Source organism: Chlamydotis macqueenii, chromosome 2 (genome assembly GCF_036417535.1).
Source record: "Chlamydotis macqueenii isolate bChlMac1 chromosome 2, bChlMac1.mat, whole genome shotgun sequence".
NCBI lineage: Eukaryota > Metazoa > Chordata > Aves > Otidiformes > Otididae > Chlamydotis > Chlamydotis macqueenii.
In genome coordinates, this window is record NC_141557.1 from 64,452,715 (window position 1) to 64,471,892 (window position 19,178).

At 38.6% G+C, this 19,178-nt stretch overlaps 1 protein-coding gene across 2 annotated transcripts in view; it reads left to right on the forward strand.

Moving 5' to 3' along the window:
* The first annotated feature begins 61 nt into the window (after positions 1-61).
* DCDC2 (doublecortin domain containing 2) overlaps positions 62-19,178 on the forward strand; it is a 56,861-nt gene continuing 37,744 nt past the window's right edge. For both annotated transcript variants that reach the window (XM_086741779.1, XM_086741780.1), the window contains exons 1-2: positions 62-421; positions 4,541-4,592. In XM_086741779.1, coding sequence (XP_086597905.1) covers positions 129-421; positions 4,541-4,592 — 345 coding nt within the window. In that variant the 5' untranslated portion in view covers positions 62-128. The remainder of the gene's footprint in view (positions 422-4,540; positions 4,593-19,178) is intronic.

Sequence of the window (19,178 nt, forward strand, 5' to 3'; positions counted from 1 at the left end):
CCCGTGGCAGGCAGTTGTCAGGGCGGAGGCGAGAGGGGTGCTGAGGCAGGAACAGTCTCTTGTATCATCAGGTGCAGGCAGCGCGTCGGGGCGGCCTGATCTGCGCTGGAGGTCCGAAGCCACCGAGCATGACAAGACCCAGCACAAAGGGGTCGTGGCTCTCGCAGCCGGTGGTGAAGCGAGTGCTGGTGTATCGCAACGGGGACCCGTTCTTCCCGGGGCGACGCATTGTCATCAATGAGAAGAAAGTGTCCAACTTTGAGGTCTTTCTGCAAGAGGTGACAGGCGAGGTGAAGGCGCCCTTTGGAGCTGTGCGTAACATCTATACCCCTCGCGGTGGGCATCGTGTCCGGGAACTTGAGGAGCTTCAGAGCGGAGAGCAGTATGTGGCTGGTGGCAGGGAAGCCTTCAAGAAACTCAAGTGAGTGGCTAAAAATGTTACCTAAGATTTATATGGAACTTGAATATCAGCATTTGGGGTTTGGCATTGTGGCAGTCCTTCAGAGGACCCCCCCCTCCCCCGACCCCACCCCTTTTATTAGGGATTGCACAAAGACAGCTTAAAGGCTGTGAGCCAAGGCAAAAATAAAGGTACTTTTAACAGATAAAACTGCGAAAGAGCTTTAGAGGTGAGCCACAGAAAGCCTGCTGTTACCATCAGTCGCATAGTGCCATCTCCTTGACATGATGGTAGAAAAGGAGAAACAACCCTTTAACCCAGAGACTTGTGGCAGTGGCATGTAGTTGTGATGTGTGTGCTTAACTGGGAGACAAGTGTCAGTATTTGTGCTCAGTGGTAACAGGGAGAAAGCTGTAGAAAGGTGCTGTGAAGTTGATTAGCCAGGGAATTTAATTCCCAACACTTGCTTTCTTGCTTATTTTGAAAAAGTCTAAAATATTCTACCCAGCTATCCACCTCTCCATCACTTCTGTTCATTTTGGGTAGGTGTATAGGCTTTTTTATGTCCAGAACAGTGCAGTCCCTCTTGTTATTTAAAAGATGACTGTTTGCTTTCTTTTTCCAGCCTAGACAACAAGAATTAAGAAAGAAGTTTCTCTGTTTTCTAGAGAGCGACCAGGAGAATATCGTGGAGGAGATCTGGGCTTTCACGTGTATTTCCCAAGTGGCTCTGCCTGTGATCAGTAATGGTTTTTAATTCTGGCAGTGAATTTCATGGTCTCATTGCCTAATTATCTGTTTTGTTCAGTCTTTGTGGACATTTTTCCTGCAATGGAATTAGAAAATAAAAATCTCAAAAATTAACAAGCCCTTTCTGTAAGTGGTTGGGAATTTGTATGCTGAACTACCAGCTTCACAGGACCTCATTCATCTTGGTTGTGTAGAGTTGAAGACACTACATTTTTTAGGAGAGCTCATGATGTTTTAGGATGAAACTCTGTGTAATGAACGGGATCTCTATCAGCAGTCTTACTTTTTTGGTCGCTGTCTGCTTCTGAAGATTTATTGAAGCTTCTTGCGCTTCAGTGGCAAAGCTAGAGAGAAAGATGTATGACAGGCTGAATAGAAGCCCCTTTCCCTCTGTATTCTCTTCCATGTCAAATGCAGTGCTCAACTTTCAAGAAAGATCTACTGTATCTTTTTGTTACTAAATCCTGTGATTCTGTGAATGGCTTAAAGTTGTTAGCACATCATGTTTCACCTTCCTAAATGTGTTTTCTGTTCAACAGACAAGCTAAAAGTGTGTTTGGCATCAGCGTGCACTGTGTAGAGAATTGAGCACTCTGGATTGATTTTGGGTGTGAAAAAGCATTTCTATTTTCTATTCATTTTGTGTTTTATGGTCAGAGTTTTATGGTGAGAGCTTTTCAAACTTTTATGGTTGCAACATGCAACAAGATACCAAAGTATTTAAGGTCAACTAAGAGAATACTTTAAGAAGAGCTCACCTAAAGGACTTGCTAAAAGCAGGCTGTTTTCTATATCCATGATAGTATGCCCTGGTCCTCTGCTGTAGGGAGGATAAACGGGATGACTTGAGATCTTTTGCATTTCTGTGTTCAGAGCTGGAGTTCTTCCCTATTAGTATTTATTTCTATAGTGCTGTAAATGTTGGCAGTACTCTTCCAAGCATGATTTAAGACAAGCTGAAGAGCTTCATGTTGATCTTGTTCTTGAGTGGGTTGTAGACAGAATGTCGATTAGGGAGACGCCTTAGCCAGAAAGATCAGAGGAGAGGAGGGGTTAATTGAAATGGATGGTTTTCTGGAAGGAATGGAAGGAATTAAATGAAAGATCCTATGTATATTTGCCTGTGTATGTGTCACAGGCAAAGATAAAGCAGTTGCAGCTGTTGGAGACCAAAGTACTTGCCCTAAAGGATCTGAGTCTGGTATGATAGCAGCAAGAAGTTTGTACATATTTACAGTTTCTTTGCATTGATGCTTGTTGGACACGTTCACTGCTATGATAGACTATGCAGGGCTGAACTTTGAAATGGAGGCTTGTGGCACCAATGTGTGGGAACATCATGGAAAAGAGAGAGTATCCAAGGAGAAGCAGCAGCTGAAAGTGTCATTGCTCCACTTCAAGCAGTGCATTTGTTTAATCTCAGATGCCTTGTACTGAGCACTGAATCTTTTTCTTCGTAGTCTGCTCTGAATTCTAGACTAAACTGTGCTCCCCTTTAGCACACGGACCTCTGTCATGCCAAGCCCTGAATCTTAACATCTTCAGATAGATACTTCTGAGGGTATATAGTCAATATAAGCTGCTGCTGCTGTTTTTCATTTTAAAAATAAAAATAACATAATCAGCATTTAAAAATTCTGCTTTTAGAAAACTATGTAGAAATTTTCTTTAAAGGAAGAATTATTATCCCATGTTGGGAGTTTCTGTTAAATACATCAAGTTTCACAACTTGTCTTGTGATTTACAGTCGTACCAAGTGAGTACAAGCTTTTTTGGTGTATATGTGGTGAGGTGTGTTGGTATGTTGTAGTTGTTACAGATGTGAGTGAGAATGCACATTCAGACCTGCACCTCTATGGAGTTCTTCCCTGCCTCTCAGCTTCCTGAAAGAAAACTATCTAAATTGGAGCTGGTTTTGATGTCTATGTTTTTTTTCAGCATGCTACTCTACCCTCCTGCTTCCTTTAAACCACTTTAAATAACACTGTAGTTTCATCACTGGCTTGGATAGTCACTGGGTAGAAGTATTTCTGCTTTCTTAGCAGTGGAAATACTACTGTAAAGTTTTTGCTCTGGATTTTTTTTGGGTGCCTTTAGCCCCATTTAGACCTTTTCAGATTTGTAGAACACTAGGATTTGATAACTGAATGCCTAGACCTCTACATAGTGAGTTTTTGCCTTTGACTATCTGTTTAGTTTTCTTTGTCACTTTTCTTAGTTCTCCTAGAAGTAATTCACAGATACACAGAAAACATGAACCACAGTTAGCAGCTCTTGTTATAGGCTGTTGGAACTATTTTGTCCGATGCATTTATTTATTTTCAGTCTTGCAGGCTGTAAGACTTTTTTTTTTTTCTCAAGAGAACTTGTTCCTTTTTAGAACAAGAAGCTTGCAACAGTCGTTTTTGTTTGGTTTTAAACATGAGGCTTGAACACCTTATTTTTAAATGTTATCCTCCAGTGCTCCATTTACCTTTTCCAAAGTATTGGCATGCACTTTCAAGCATTGCCTGGAAGACTTGGTGTGTCTTACTGTCCCGGCACACTGAAGCCTTGAAATCCTTATGACCATTCTGTGGTACCTTAACAAGCAATTGCCATTCCTTCAGGGAATGAACAATGCTTTTTCTTTCTCTTTGTTTTCTTTCTTGCTTCTACATCTTCATTCAGGTCTCATTAATTCTCCACTTTGGCCAGGCAGAAAAGTTTCCTCTGGCAAACAAGTCTTATCCCAGCCATTAACTACAAAGCATGACATGACTGGAGGGCTGCAGATGCACTATGGGCTCTGAGGTCTTTTGGTGCGCCTGTGCTGATGCTTGCCATCAGATATACCCAACATTCTTGGATAAGGTCTGCTAGTCTTGAAGGCCTGTCAAAGCACCTGTGGTTTCCCACTGATAATTGGACTATGGAGAGCCTGTGACAAATGCTGGTCACCTAATGTTGAATTAGATGCTCCCGGCGTAGAATAGATGCCCCAGCTGTTTTTGTTCTTATGTTTAGCGCTTGGCACAAGGTGCTGACAGGTGCTGCTGTACTGAGTTATAACTGCCTGTGAAGGTGTGTGTTCCTACAGTGCTGAGAACTAGAAACATCTTGTAGTGCCAGCAGCTACTGAGAGCTGCTCTTATGGTTCTCAGAGTCCTGACAAAGGAAAGGAGTTAGCGTAGTCTGGGTACCTGGACAGTTGCCTGTTTGCCAGTCTATGGGCTCCTCATGCTTGAAGGCTTATTTAATTCCTTTTCTCTGGAAAAGCAACATACATTGAATTAGTTAGTTTTTATGTTATTTTGAGGCATGATAAATTTTAAAAGCTTCACGTGTAGAAATATCTGTATTGTTTAAGTTAGATACTGTAAATGATCTAGTACTGTTTTCCTTCTACAGCTATTTGGACATCGGAGAAGTAAAGAAAAAACCTGCCGAAGTCAATAATGAGGTAAGATATCTGAAATAATTAAGAAGTAAACCTGAAGTTAATGTTAGTGATGTGCCTGCATTCATGCCTGATTTTTAAATATATATTGATGATGTTTAATAATAATAAAATTATTTAGAATTTTGAACATATTATTTCAGTGATTGTTACTCTGATTGCTCTGAGCATAATGCACTGCTTATCTTCAGCTCAGCTTTCTGAGTTGCCGCATCCAGTTAAAAACTTTCAGTAAAGAAAATCTCATGTTGTTGTCATTGGATCTGGTCATAAATCTAAGGGAGCTTTTTTTTTCATGCAGAAAAAGATGTTGAGAATGAGACTTTTGGGAGTTTCTTGAAAATTTTGTATTTTCTCTGGAGAAAGGACATATTTATTTGAGAAAATCACATTAATCTAAATACTTTTCCCAGTCACTGCCAGTGTCAGTTGTAAACTTCTAACTAAGTTCTCCAAAGTCACCTGTTTCTCCTGAACAGTGCTATGCTATAGCCTGAGGAGATAACCGCAGGCTTCAAAAAACACTGTATGGGGATTTTTGTGAGATGCATGACTCTGCATTATTTTTACTGTTTTATTCCATAGAGAGAGATAACAATGATTTCCAACAAAGACTTAAATTACAGCTTCTTCCTGACAAGAAGTGTCATCTCACTATTTTGTAATTTTTTTTTCACTTGTACTCTCATGCCAAGTTTGCAGCAATTTAGTGATTTGTGTAGCAAGTGTTTCCAGACAATAGGAGACCTTGTACTAAAAGACCCTCAAAAGTGAGGGCTTAGTGCCATAATGACATTTTCTGTGATACTTGGACACTTCTTATTCAGAGGCTATGAAATACAACACTCCCGTTTTATAAATTATTGTAACTTTCTAACTTTTTTTTTTTCATTCAAATGGGCACAATCAACAGGAAAATCAAATTCAAGGGGGAGATTGGATTTATGACTACAAATACCATGACAATTTACTCTAAATTGGATTTTTTTCCAGTTTATTTATTTATGCAATTGAGCAGAACGTTATAAAGATAGTTTTGTTGGTTTTGTGTAGCCATTCATGTCTCCCTGTTGTTTGCATCTTTTTTACAAAAGAAAGAGAACAACCTAAAAAAATAGGAAAAAAATAATTAAACATTGATGAGGCAGCAGGGTTGTACTGTGTTGCTGACATGTATAAAACTGAATAACATATCTTCACATATCCACTATCTAAGTTTTCCTGTATCTTTTATTCATAAATGCCATTTTTGACCTCCAGCATTTTCTTATTCCAGTCCTGAGTCTCCTCTGACCAAACTTTGTGAATCTTGCTGAAACTAGTTACTTGTGGTGTTTCAAGGTGCACAGGCAGTGAATCAAGTAATTCATCACACTATAACTGTGATTATAATTTTTGGGGGAGCTAAAATACTAAAACAGTATATGTGAACTTATACTGTTCACATAAGCAGTATTGCACTTATGTGAACCTTCAACACATAAAACCTAGTTCTGAACCAAAAACCCCACCTTTGGGTGCATGACCAATCTTTACTATTTTTTCTGAACGCCTAAATCTGTGGATAGCATTGTATTTTATGCTAAAACAGCATCTAGGTGAAAAAGAAAATTATTCTTACGTATCCAGGATGAGAAAAAGAGAACGTGAGGAAATTGCTTCTAATTATCTCTGAAAATGCAGTGGTTGGCATTTGCTATAATGTGTGACTCCCATGAATAGTGTGCGGTGTGACTGATTCCGTATGCCCTTTGCTGAGAAGGTAGTTGTCTTCATGGATGGCTCTTAACCAAATCTCCTGGTACTGCTAGTTATCAGGACAACTGCAGGCTTACTACTTTAAGGCTAGCTTTAAGACTGGTGATTTTGCTGCAAATCCTTAGAAGATTCTCGATATAATAGAAATTCTGTGCAGGTGGAGAAGTGGTTGTAGAAGTTGTGGGTTTTTTTTTTTTAACTTCAAATCGCATGTTTATTAAGAGAGGCTTGTATTATTTCTTCTGGAATCGGTGCTCATTGTATATTAACACTTTCATCCATCTATCAGTGCTCTTAAGTAAACCAGTATAAACCATTGATTATTTCTGCTTTCTTTCTTCCTATTTGACTTGTATTTGCAATCTCCATGGTCTGTGAGGAGACTTTAGCTCCCCGTGTTGAGTTTAACTTTATGTGATTTATTTATTTGAGGAGTCATAAAAATGAAATGAAACCTAGTAGTAGTCTACAGATTTTTATCTGGGCTGATGAATAACACAATTGCTTTCATGCCCTAATAATTTAGTCCTAGGAATGAACTTTCAAGGGTCTAGTAACAGAAGTTTCAATGCCTAAATATCTTTATGTTAAAACTATTTGAGGAAGCAAGTTCTGGTTTTACTTTTTTTCAAGCATTCACTTAGAAATAAAAAAATCTAGATGTGTTTTAGGACCAGGAAGGCAGCAGTATTGCTACGTTTTTATTCTCTTTGATTCTGCTGGATTTGCCTCAGCAAACAAAAAAATCATGGTTTTCCATGGAGCCTTGTAGCGATCTTTAGTCCTAGCCCACAAAGGTGTTTTGCTTTCATAAGGCATTATTTTAGATTGAGTTTCAGAAATTAAATCCTCCCTATTAGTTTCATTAGAAGAATTAAAAAAAAAAATCACTGTATGTGTCAATGACAACATTACTAAAGAGAGAAATTTATGGTCTAGTCCTGCAAGCACAGCAAGGTGTAGTTTGTGAATCATCTCAAAGACTTCAGTAGGAAGATTATTGTGCAGCTATGCATGTGTAGATAAATCTGTGTGTCAGATCTGAGTTTCTAGTGTTCTGGTGGGCTGGGGTCGGGGCACAAGGAAAGCAATGAATAAAATTATTTGGCAGCTTTGAGGGCTCCTCGCAGATCAAGGACCAGTATGCTAGGTGTTGAATAAAAAGCTCACTGATGGCCTCACAGACAGGTCCAGGCTAACATTAGGGTGTGTTTTCAGACCGATCTTTATCAGGGCAATTCTTGCTCTCTTTATGCTGGTGCTGAAGTATTAACCTGCTCTCCTTCAGTAGCTCCACCTCTTTTTTTTTTTCTTTCCTTCCTTCCCTTGCTTCTCTTTCTTCCCTTCCTTTCCTTCTTCCCTCTAGCCCCCCAAATGATTTTAGAACACAGTATAATTTGTCAGGGTTCCCAAATTAATGCTCTGGATGCCAGCTCATTTTCATGACCTTCATAGTGCTGCTGTTAGCCAAAGACTGAAGACAGCAAAGATTGTTTTTCAGGTGTGCTCCTGAGGGTTGCTCCTGGCCATGGCCTTGAGGGTGAGCAATCACAGCAATAAATGGCCTTGAGCCAAAGTACTCCTGAGTGCTGGTGATGCATTTGGAATTGGTGCAGGACTTTTTGTGGCCCATGGAAGGAGATGGTCTTGGGCCATTAGAGCTGGCTTGCCCTAGACCAAGTTTTAGAAGCATATTGATGCTGGCCTGGTGGTGATGACAATTTTTCTGTTCCTGCATAGTGCCACATATCAAGGATCTGAAAGCTTTAAAAAGGTGGCACAGAAACAGTATTTGAGAAATTTGTGTCCAATGATTAGGGATGATATCACCATGCTTAGGTACAAAGGTACAAATTCTGGTTGTGTGAAGCACATTTAATTTGTCATTTCCTATCTGATGAGTGCTCCTCAGTGCAGGTTTTTCTCCAGTAAAAGAATTACAACTCTTTCCAATTCTGGTTAGTGAGGAGGGAGGCAAAAAGAAGAAAACTTTATGCAGAAGCTGTACATTGTGTATTTGTATGCAACTGTAGGTTTTCTCATGTGTTACTTAAACTGCCAAATCTTTGACATCTGCTTTTGGGAGTACTTTAATGTTGTTCTTTGAAGGCACCATCTCAATTACTTTACATTTGCATATAATTAGAAAATGTGTGTCAAACTAGAATTAAACAAGAAAAAAATCATGTTCAAGATACACTGTAAATATGGTGACCTACTTTCAGAAAGAAGAATAGGTGGGAAGTATAAAGCATTAATTTCTTCCTAAACTCTCTTCTCACTTTTCTGATGGACAGAAAAAGTACTCCATCAGTCACAGATTTATCTTCTTCAGTGAAATCTATGAATCTGATTTTGTAAGGAAGTTGCTCTGGCAGGAGGGAGAAGCATAAAAAAACTCCATCAGAGCCCTTACTGCTCTGAAAAAATATTGCAAAATAATTTTAGTCTTGGTCTGTGAGGCCCAACCATTAGAGCTGAGATTTTAAAAAGATATTTTAAAAGCCCTTAGTCATTCTGCTACTGATACAAATCAGGTATCAAGGTGGACTTCAATGAAATAATCTCATTATCTGTTAGTATTTCTGATATAAATGATAGATTTCTTTAGTGCTGAGTTTCTTCCAATCTAATTGTTTACCTGTCTAAGGCCACCAAATAACTGAAATAAATGGGCAAAATGCCCAGCTGATGGAAAACAGCTATTTTTATTCACCAATCTACCCCAGATATGGACTTGAACTTATAGCCCTGTTCTTCTGGGTGAAGTTTTTTTTCTGTAGACCAGTGTCAGTATAGGATGATGAATGAGGGAGAGCCACTCTGATATCTTATTGCAAGATGATATGAATTATAATAGAAGCAAAACACATGAAAATGATACTGAATATTTATTAAATGTTTGTAAGCAGCAGGAGTTCCAGTAGTGTCACTTCAGGTGATGTCTGTAGTTCAGACTTCAGTAGACTTTCAGCCATGCCCAGGGCCAAGAAGGAGATGGGATGCTGTTGGTTTTGCAAAAATACCAGTGGTATTTGTGGTACTTTAACAGTCCCTAGATTTCAAGGATAGTTAGGTGTCTTGATACCATTTTTGTTTTTGCAAATCTTCATCAGACTGTCATATTTATGTATGTGATGAAGTGAATAGTTCAAGAGAAAATTGATAACTGTGTAGAAGAAAGGATGGAGTTTAGAATGGGAAAGGCCTGCAAGATCCTTTTCACTTTGAAACATCAGTCTGCAATTTGTTTACTTTCATATTAACACCCTGTTTCAGTTCCCTGGTTTCTGAGAACCTCAATGCAGTAATGTTTGAGCAATTATCAAGCACATCCTCTCAAGTTATATCCTACTGCATGCAGCTAGAGCTGTTGGGATTTAAAAGCCACATCTCTGTCTCTTCTCATTTCATCCACTGTTACGTGCATTGGGCAGTGCCTTGCCTGTTTGTACTTTGCTCTCCTTAGCAATAGCAGCAGCGCAGCTGTTTAGGAAAAGCCCCTTAGTTCTCATGCTGCTGTAACCCCAGATCAGTGTGCCACTCACTATTTTCACAGTGCCGCAAATTCACTTAACTAGGAGTGTACATGATGGTCAGAAGATCAAGCAGCAGGTTATGAAGGAGGAGAAAGAAAATACCAAACCAGAGCTAAAAGCAGTGGGCAACAGTGGTGAAGAGAGAGAGATTGCCTGTATGAACAAATTTGCATCTGGCTCAAACCTTTTACTGACATGGCAATACTCTTTCCCTTCTGTTTTGCTGTTTATCCCAGCAGATAAGTGATGACATGTCTCTTGCACTGTAGCATCATGGTAGTTGTTCTGCATGGAAGGCTAGTTTCCTAGGAAAAGTCAGATTTTTCAGTTCCCATTTGATGGCCTCTGCAACAAACTAATCCCCTAGAATTGTCACATTCTGTCTTAGTATAGACTTTTTTTTTTGGCAGAGAGTGGGGGTAGAGAGTAAGTTCAGATTTCTGCCTTCTCTCTCTTTTAACTAGGAACAGCATTAAGGGTGAAAGAAGACACTTGCACCAGAAACAGGGGAAAATTGTGTGTCAGTCTCAGCAGATGGCAGCCAGGCTCTTGGCTGTTTTAAATTCTCTGGCAGAGCCCTCACACTGTAGTAATGTCTCAAAAAATTAGACAGTTATGTTACTGGTAGTGAAAGTAGTAAAAAGATTCTATCCTGACCCAAGCTAAAGCTTTGGTACAAACTGTTTCTCAGGTATGTTTCCATCCATCAGTTCTTTTGGCAACTGAGGTTCTTGTTTTGCAAGAGAGATCCCTTTTGTACTGCCGGTGATCTACAAGTACAAATACCTTTCAAATTATGTGCTTGAGGAATCTAGCAATTAATCTCTTGAGGAAGTACGGACCAACAGAGTTACCATTCGTTTATTTTAAGCTTAATTGTTTGTAAAAGCTACTGAATGTTATTTTCCAATAATAGCGTGTAAAGTATGGACATTTAAATTTCTCTAGATACTATCTCTGATCTAGATGGTCTCTCACTGTGCACTCAAAAAGATGAAGTTTACTTGTCACTGGAGCTGGGTAAGCTTCTGAAGAGTTAACTGAGCTTTTGTATTTGAAAATCCTGTGGGCAACTCTGTTTTAAATTATCTTTGTTTCAGAAAAATGTGTTCAGCTGAAACTCCCTTACCTCTTTGACTTCGTATGACCAACAGTTTTTTGAACACACTGCAGTAAACAAACTTTGCAATGTGTTGATGTAAAAGCAAAGAATTGCAGGCACCTAAAAAAAGCAGATGTATTTTGCTATTGAAGAACTAGTCTCTTGCAACTGAAAGAATAAAGGAAGGTTACAGTGTCTGTGTGAAACAGCATCTCTTATCAAAAGTTTATAGTAGGCTTGCGTTAAGCTGCTTTACTGGCCATATAGATAGATTTCCCCTTGGTTTGTAGCAGACAGATTTTCTTGGGTAGTAAAAACATTGAGGCATTTTGTCTGTACTTCACTTTTTCTCCTGGGCTTCTAGGACAAGGTGATTGTGTGGCAAGATCTGGCACAAGTATTTTTTTGTGCTGCTCAAGATTCATTATCACTTGTGTTCCACTTGCATTTTTTTACGGACTTATATTCTAGAAAAGCATTTATAAAGTTATTTAAGAAAACTCTATTTATATGTCTTACTCTATGTAAGGCACATCAAGAGTTAGCTCTATACTATAGAGAAATAAGGGTAGAGATAAGGTAGAGATAAGGTACTATAGAGAGATAGACTTCTTTCCTTAGATTCACCACTGTTTTCTATGATGTTTAAGCAATGAAAACATACTGGTCCACAATTTTATAACATTTGAGTCTCTGCTCACCACCCATCAGATGTTGTCCTAGCTTTCCAGCTCCAGGTTCCTCCCATGTTCAGCCTGAGTATCCTTCTGCAGTTCTGTTGCCTCAGATGTAGGAGTTGTGTCCTGGTCACATTTTCCCAGTGATTCATCACTTTTTTCACTGTTTTACAGAAATGTATTTTATTTTTCCATAACTCTGTTTCAATTGCAGCTTCTTCTTTTATCAGATGGTTTAGGTGTGGTCATATTTGGAGGAGTATTTGTAGAACAAAATAATAAATATTTTTACTAATGATTCTTCAGTGGATTAGTAAAGATTCCTCAAAGCTTTCATACATGTGTGTCCTGAATATTTACATCTGCATGCAACCTCAGAACATGTCTCTCTAATGAAAACACTTGATAACTACAAAGATTTGAATGAATGTTTGAACATTTTGAAACATTTAAATTTCTTTATCTGATCCAATGCCTGTCAGTCCTCATGTTGGTCGTATGCTGGATGACACAGACGTGTGCTAGGATGTGGAGTAGAGCTAGCAAGCATGTTTGCTTGCTAGGGACCCTCACAGAGCGTGTCTGTTCCTGTGATGAACCGTGATTGTGGAAGGAAACTATGACTGGCAGAATGTGCCTTCTACTGGTGGTCTCTAGCTGCAGCGCATCAGCTTAATGCAACTTCTACTATGGCGTCTTGTGGGACAGACATAGTTATTTCACAGATCTCGGCATAGGTCAGCTGGCCACTGTGTTCCTGGTGGGATCCTGGGTCAGGAAAGGCTCCCTAGTTGTCCAGCACTGATGGAAGAGGCAGGTGTGTCAGGGGGATGTGAGGTGGAAAATACAATGCTTGAGACTTGGTAGATCTGAACTTACCATCAGAGTTTTCCAAATAAGCATCTGAGATGTTGCTGTAAAAGTGTTTTGAGGAGCTGTCATTTCTCTATTTCCCTCTATTCCTCCATATTTCAGAATTTGATTGTTTTAGTATTATTTATTGCAATAGTTTCTTCTGTATCCTTTAAGTGCATCTTTGTTACTAGACAGTGGAGTCACCACTCATCTGTCAGCAGTGATGTGATTGGATTAATTTGTAAAAATGTAATTTTAGAAATTTATCGTGTTGTCTTGATTTCACAAATTATTTTGATGTATTTATGCTGGATATACCTTGTCTCTAACATACTTGCTTATTTTTTCCAAGTACATTCTAATGAAAAATCCCGGTATTTGTAATTATTGTTTATTTCAAACCTAGCATTTTTTTTTGTATCTGACAAATAATGTACCTGTCTAATCATAAGAAAAATGATTTTGAATGAGTGGACTCTTGATTCACTGTAACTTTTAGCTGTCAATTAGAAGTCGTTCATTCAATATTTTCTCTGTACAGGACATAGTTTTGTGAAGGTAAGAGAGTGCCTAAAAAGATATTAGAAATGATCCCAGCATGAGCAAATTACAACCACTTGATGTCAAAATAATCTGCCTTCGCAGGATATTCTTTCCTAGTTCTGTCTTAAGAATTAGACAGAAACAGACACAATTTGTGCTACCCAAAATTACTGCATGTAGAATATTTGTAAGTCTGGAAACAAATTGTGTATAAAGATCCACATAAAGGATCAGTTTGATTTGTTCTATTGCTGGTGTAACAGATTGAGTAAGAAATGTCTCATTTTCTGATACTGAATTAATTAAGCATTTTGTAGGTGTAGTTTAATAGGACTATCAAAATGCAAAGATTAAAAAAAAATTATATACATCTTTATTCTCCAGAGCAACATTTTTAATAGTTAAATTTTATCTGTCATTGTTTGGTATTTAGTATCCTGGTAACATAATTAGCACAACAAGGCATACAAAACAGATACTCTTACTGAGTGTTCGTAATCTAATACCGGGAGGAATCAGAGAAGTGACCAGACACCCAGTTAAAACATATGCTGTATCCTTTTTTTGTTATTGGGCCTGTGAATATGTAACATTTCTCTTTATATAGTTATGTATTCCTGAATTGTGTAATTCTGAGTATTTTAGTTAACAGCTTGCTTACAGGTGGATGTAGTGGATTTTGGAGCAGCAGAAAGACTTGTAGAGGCTTTGGTTCATGCCACTGCAGGTTTCATGGTCTATACTGAGTTTAATATGAAACTTGAAGTTGGTCTCCTCCTTGATTAACGTGTCTGCCTTGTTCTATAGGGTAACTGCTCTTTCTGGTCTGTGAGGAGGCTGGGAGGAAGGGAAGAGAGGCCAGTACTGAAGCTTTTAATGAGGCACGTTAGTCTCATTAAAAACTTGTTGCTGCATGCTAAATTGACTTACTAGAAACAGGAACAGCTTTTACCTTTGATTAAAAATGATGAAAAAAAAAAAGATTTTTTTTTGGGAGTTGTTTTTGTTCTTCAGCTGCGACTGTTCATAAGTTCAGGCTCTTCTGATCATCCATGAAGGCTAGAGACTTTCTTTTGGTATAAAGAAGTCCAAGGAATTTGGGGAAAATACACAAATTGTTAGAGGCAAAAATGGTCAAAATTGGCAGTATTACGTCAGCAACAATAATGAGCATCAGGATCTATTTTGTTTCAGTAAAATCTACCTTACTGATTCCATTGTTGTGTGTGTTGTAAGCAGTGTAGAGTATAGCATCATGCAACTCAGAGAAGAAATGGGAGTTATTCTTGGGATGCAGAAGCAACACAGGTGATCTGTTTTGGAGCGCTGCACAGGCTAAGTGCCTGGGCAGCTAAGGCCATGCCATTGTCTGATTTATCCCAGCTGAAAATCTGCCCCCTAATCCGATGCCCCAAAACTATGATAGATCTCAAGTGAAACATTTTTCTTTCCAGGCTTTAGCTAGGTGGGATGAGATTTACCTCCTGATGCATGGGACGTATGAACTCCATTTCACTTCCCATGGCCGAAAAGGAGGTTGATATACCTTGGAGGTGAACAGAGTGGCTTTAAACACTTTGGCAATTTTGTAGGAGCCTGGTGGTCTAGAAGGCTCCCTGAGTCAGTACATTACTGTTTGTTCTGGCGTAGTTCGTTTCCTGCTCATCTATGCTTTACGTGGGCTGAGCAGTTTGTCTACTGCCGTGCTGTTGTGACCTATTTATGTAAGCCTGAAAATCCCGTTAGTTAATAGCAGTTTGAGTGGTGCTCTGTATCCACATGGGTAGAAAGGCTGATAGTCTCTTGCTCAAGGCTCTTTTGTACTATCCAGTGTACCATCTAGTAGTGCCTGGGAAATATAGATTATCCATGTTAATTACTGTGTAGGATAACTGCAATTATTTACCAAACATGTCAGTGGGTTTTGACTCTTTCGTCAAAGTGTATAAAAATGCCCATTTAAAAAAAAAGTCGTGTTTCTATGAAATAGGTAAGATAAGGTGTTTCCTGTACTGTAATAGCTTTAGAAAACTTATCTTTCTATTTTGCTTTTGATCACTGAACCTTGAGCATTCCTTTCTTTCACATCATCGGGTGGTGATGATGTGTATAAATGGGATTTTGGTTCTTTTGACCCTGGTTCCACCCTAGGGGGATGCAAATATTTGTTCTCAATTTTCCTGGGCACATTGATTAACAAACGGGCCATTGTAACAAACTGGCAAAGCCATGGTTCATTGCATGAGCTGATAAACTTGGAATGCGACATTGTGTTGAAATATTTGAAACTTCAAAAGGTTAGTTATAAAGTGACGTGAGTAACGAGTGAGATGTTCGTAGCACCCAAGACTATATTAATGCAGCAATAATAAAGGCCAGCTCTTAAACCTGTATAAATCAAACTAGCAGAGAGCATGTAGTTCAGGAAGGTTAAGTTTTTTGACTGTTGTTTTGCTGCCGTCCAGTATGGCTGTGTAAATATGTGTAAACCTGTAAATCTTGCAGTTGTTCGGTTTCCTCCTTTGGTGAGGGGCTCTTCTTGTAAGGAAAAGAAATAAATCAGGTGGTCATACCATTTCTTAGCTATGGATAACTAACCAGCATCTTCATGGCAGCCAGACCTTCATGCCAACATCTTCATGCCAGACCTCTGTATTTAGCATGTCTCTTATTGTTTAACACACACCGGAGGCAAAAGAAAAGCTAAGAATGGCACATTTCCATTTGAAACTATTCTTCAGTACATAAAAGTCACCTTTTTAGAAACTAAATATGCAGCATGATATGTTCAGAGGACAATTAAAATACTATTTAATGAACTGTGTACTTTTCTAGTATACAAGGATTGATTCCCTGAAGTGTTACATGTCTTGTGAGCTCCAAGTAGCCAACAGGAGATTGGGTAGTTCGCTGGATCTGTCCTGTTTTCCAGTCTATATTTGAATAGTAAGTGTGAAAAGTATAATGTAGCATTCGTAGAAGCAAAAAGCTCATGTATGAGGATCAGCAAATAGGTTCACACCAACCAAAACAAATACACATAATTTTGCTATGTCTCCATTTTAGGGATTATACTTTTTACCTTTTAGTGGTTAACACATTTCTGAAGAAAGAAGTGAAAGCCATTCTTTTTCATCTGTGTATTTCAAACCAATGGGTGAGTTGCTCAGAGTCCTTACGTGAATAGCCATTGCCAATTATAATTTTTCTGTAGTGCCATATATATGATGTTCTCTTCTCAATGTAATGCTGCTTTGAGTTAGAAGCATTGCATGAGCTACTCCATCTGTGGTGTTGGATGTAAGGCGTAACATGTTTTTAGTTGGTCTTCAGTCTTTCATGTGGTCAGCTGAACATAAATGTAATATAAATTTTTGTATTAAAATTATATTAAATTGGTGTATATATGTATGCATACACACATTATGTACATGTATACACATGTGGGTATACACACACTAATTCAAAATGGTTTTGTTACAAAAATATTTTTCATGTGCATACATATGATAGTATATCTGAGGTTTGGCTGCTGATCATTTTGTTTGTTTTTTTTGCCAACAGTCAACAGTGGAAGATGTAAGTACCTGAAGTAGATTGTGCAATGCGTTGTATATGTTTGCTAAGTGTTTTGTCTATGTTTGTTAAATTTTGATAGTACTTAGCATATTTTTTAGTATAAGGGAAAAATGTATAGAATGTTGTTATAAAGCAGCTGTGAGAGTGTGGATTTTTTTGACATGTTTCAGTTAGATGCTGATCTGCATCTTGGCTTTGTGTTTTCCAAAGGATGGTAGGAGGCACTCAGCTGCAGCAACACAAATTCAACCACAGTGAATTATGACTGGAGATGAAAGCTGGGCACTAAGAGACTCTCTGTAGAATGTATTCTGAAATTTGAGTGTTTACAGAGATCTCAAACACTGAAGATTGATCCCCACTCCCAGATCCTAGCCTGTGTTGAGTTTAGCTGCTTTATTTTTCCCAGACTGTGTGAGATGCTTTGCAAAGTTATTTCACAGGTAGTAACTACTCTCTGAAGCAAGAAAGATCCACACTGCTGTTGGTGTAAGGGACACTGTGGGAAATAACAAATTCTTTTTAGAATAGAAAGGTAAAAATTATGGTAGTTTTGAGCGTCTGCAATCCCATGGTGTATTTCCAACTGTGTTTAGCTCTTGTTGCCTTACAAATTCTCATTTGATTAACTGCCTCCTGCTTTCTTAAAGTTCCCTCTGAGTTTCAACTGATAAAATGCTTTCTACTTTCTCTTCTACTTGTTTTGTGTTGCTGCTGTGTGTTGTCTTGTAATACCTCAGATGAGTATCTCATCATAAATTATGAAATGTTGGCGACATTTGTCGGTAAGATATGGAAGCTGCCCTTGCATGGGTCTTTTCAAACAAACTGAAAATGTACTAGATTTAAAGATAAAATCATAATGAGGCCAAACCATTGATTAATGTAAATCTGCTTACAATTGCTGACGTAAATGGGAAAGTGCTGATTTACATCAGTTGAGAATGTGACTGGTGAAATTAAAAGAAAATAAAAGGTTTAGGGGGCTAGTGATGCTGGTCTCTTAATGTAAGCACAAACTTTCACTCAAGACCACATTGCTGTTAATATGTAACTTCTCAGTGCCAGAAGGGTCAGGCTATTCCAGACACTGCAACGCTGTGGTACCTCCTACAAACAAAATAGGAGCAGAACCATGTATTCTTTAATTAAATCCTGGAAACAGGTCTTCTGCTGGGGTGGTTTGGCATAACTCCATTTACTTCAAAGGAACTAGATTGATTTACAGTGGCTGAGCACTTGGTCTTTTATTGATGTATACTTCTGTATATATGAAATTATGTGGCTTGCTCTTCATAACCATAAATAGTTTAAAACTGGTCAGGCAGAAGTTGTTCTAAACTCTGTGAGGTATGTGAGATAGTAACTTGAAGGCTGTGCCAAAAAAAAAAAATCAACAAGATAGGTTAATTAGAAGAATGTGTACAGGGTGGTTTGTTTGTTTGTTTGTTTCTCTCTCTCTTTTTTTTTCTTTTAAATCACTGCAGTGTAGATCTAGCCAAACTGTTTTTTAAAAGAGTGGTTTCAGAGCAGGCTAGGGTAGCTTGTGCTGAATTTTTGTGCTGCTGTGCTTGGAGAGCTTGATATACTATGCTGTAGCTAGAACGTACATTGGGCATCTGTAGGAGTTCTCTCTTGTGCGTTGTGGAATACTGTATTCTGCTATGTTGTAGTTGCTTGCATGTCTGCATGCTTGCCAGCTTCAAAATTAAAGATGTTGTGCATAGATCATTTACAGGACCCTGTGCAGGCACTTCCCTCTGTTTATTTTTTTTCAAATGTTCGTATAATTTATATATATTTTTTTCTCATTTCCTCTCTCTCATTTCCAGCATCAGAGTGTCCCTGTGTCCTGAATTAATATAAAGAATTTATCTGTCTTTTGACCCCTGAAGCAGATCAGGTGTAAAATGTACCTTCTGCAGGCAAGGAGTCCAGAAGGTGTCAGCTATCCCTCCTCTGCCAGACAGACGACAGTAGCCTAAGCATCTGCCTAAGAGCATGTGGGACCCCAAGGAAAGATGCAGTACACTTACCCCTGTTGTTCACACTGTGTGTGGCAAAAGTCTCTGCAGAGAGTTCTGTGGCACCACGGTCCAGTGTCTGCTTAGTTTAGTCTGGGCTACTCTGTTCCAAGCTCCCAGAAACTGAGGTCTTGTCTATGCACTGTGCTAAGTACTTGTGGGTGTTTTAGTAGTGTCATAGTCATCTTAATGTTTCCACGCACTGATTTTTGTGGTGTTACATTAGGAAATGTAATATTACACTAATGTATTCGTTTCACCTTTTAATACAAGAGGTACATTTGATTTAAACACGCTTAGGAAAACAATGCAAGTTTGCATTTTGTTCTAGTTTAGGCTATGTTTAGGTAGAAAAGACAAATATTAACTCTCTGCCCAAGCTGGTCCCATCTTACAGTCTCCTGCAGTTTGCTTGTTTAGGAACAGAGCTGACTTGTTAGGCCACAGAAGGCTGCCAGAAGTATTAGTGGCTCTTTGAGAGAGTAACCCAAAATACAAACTTGCAAGCTGAT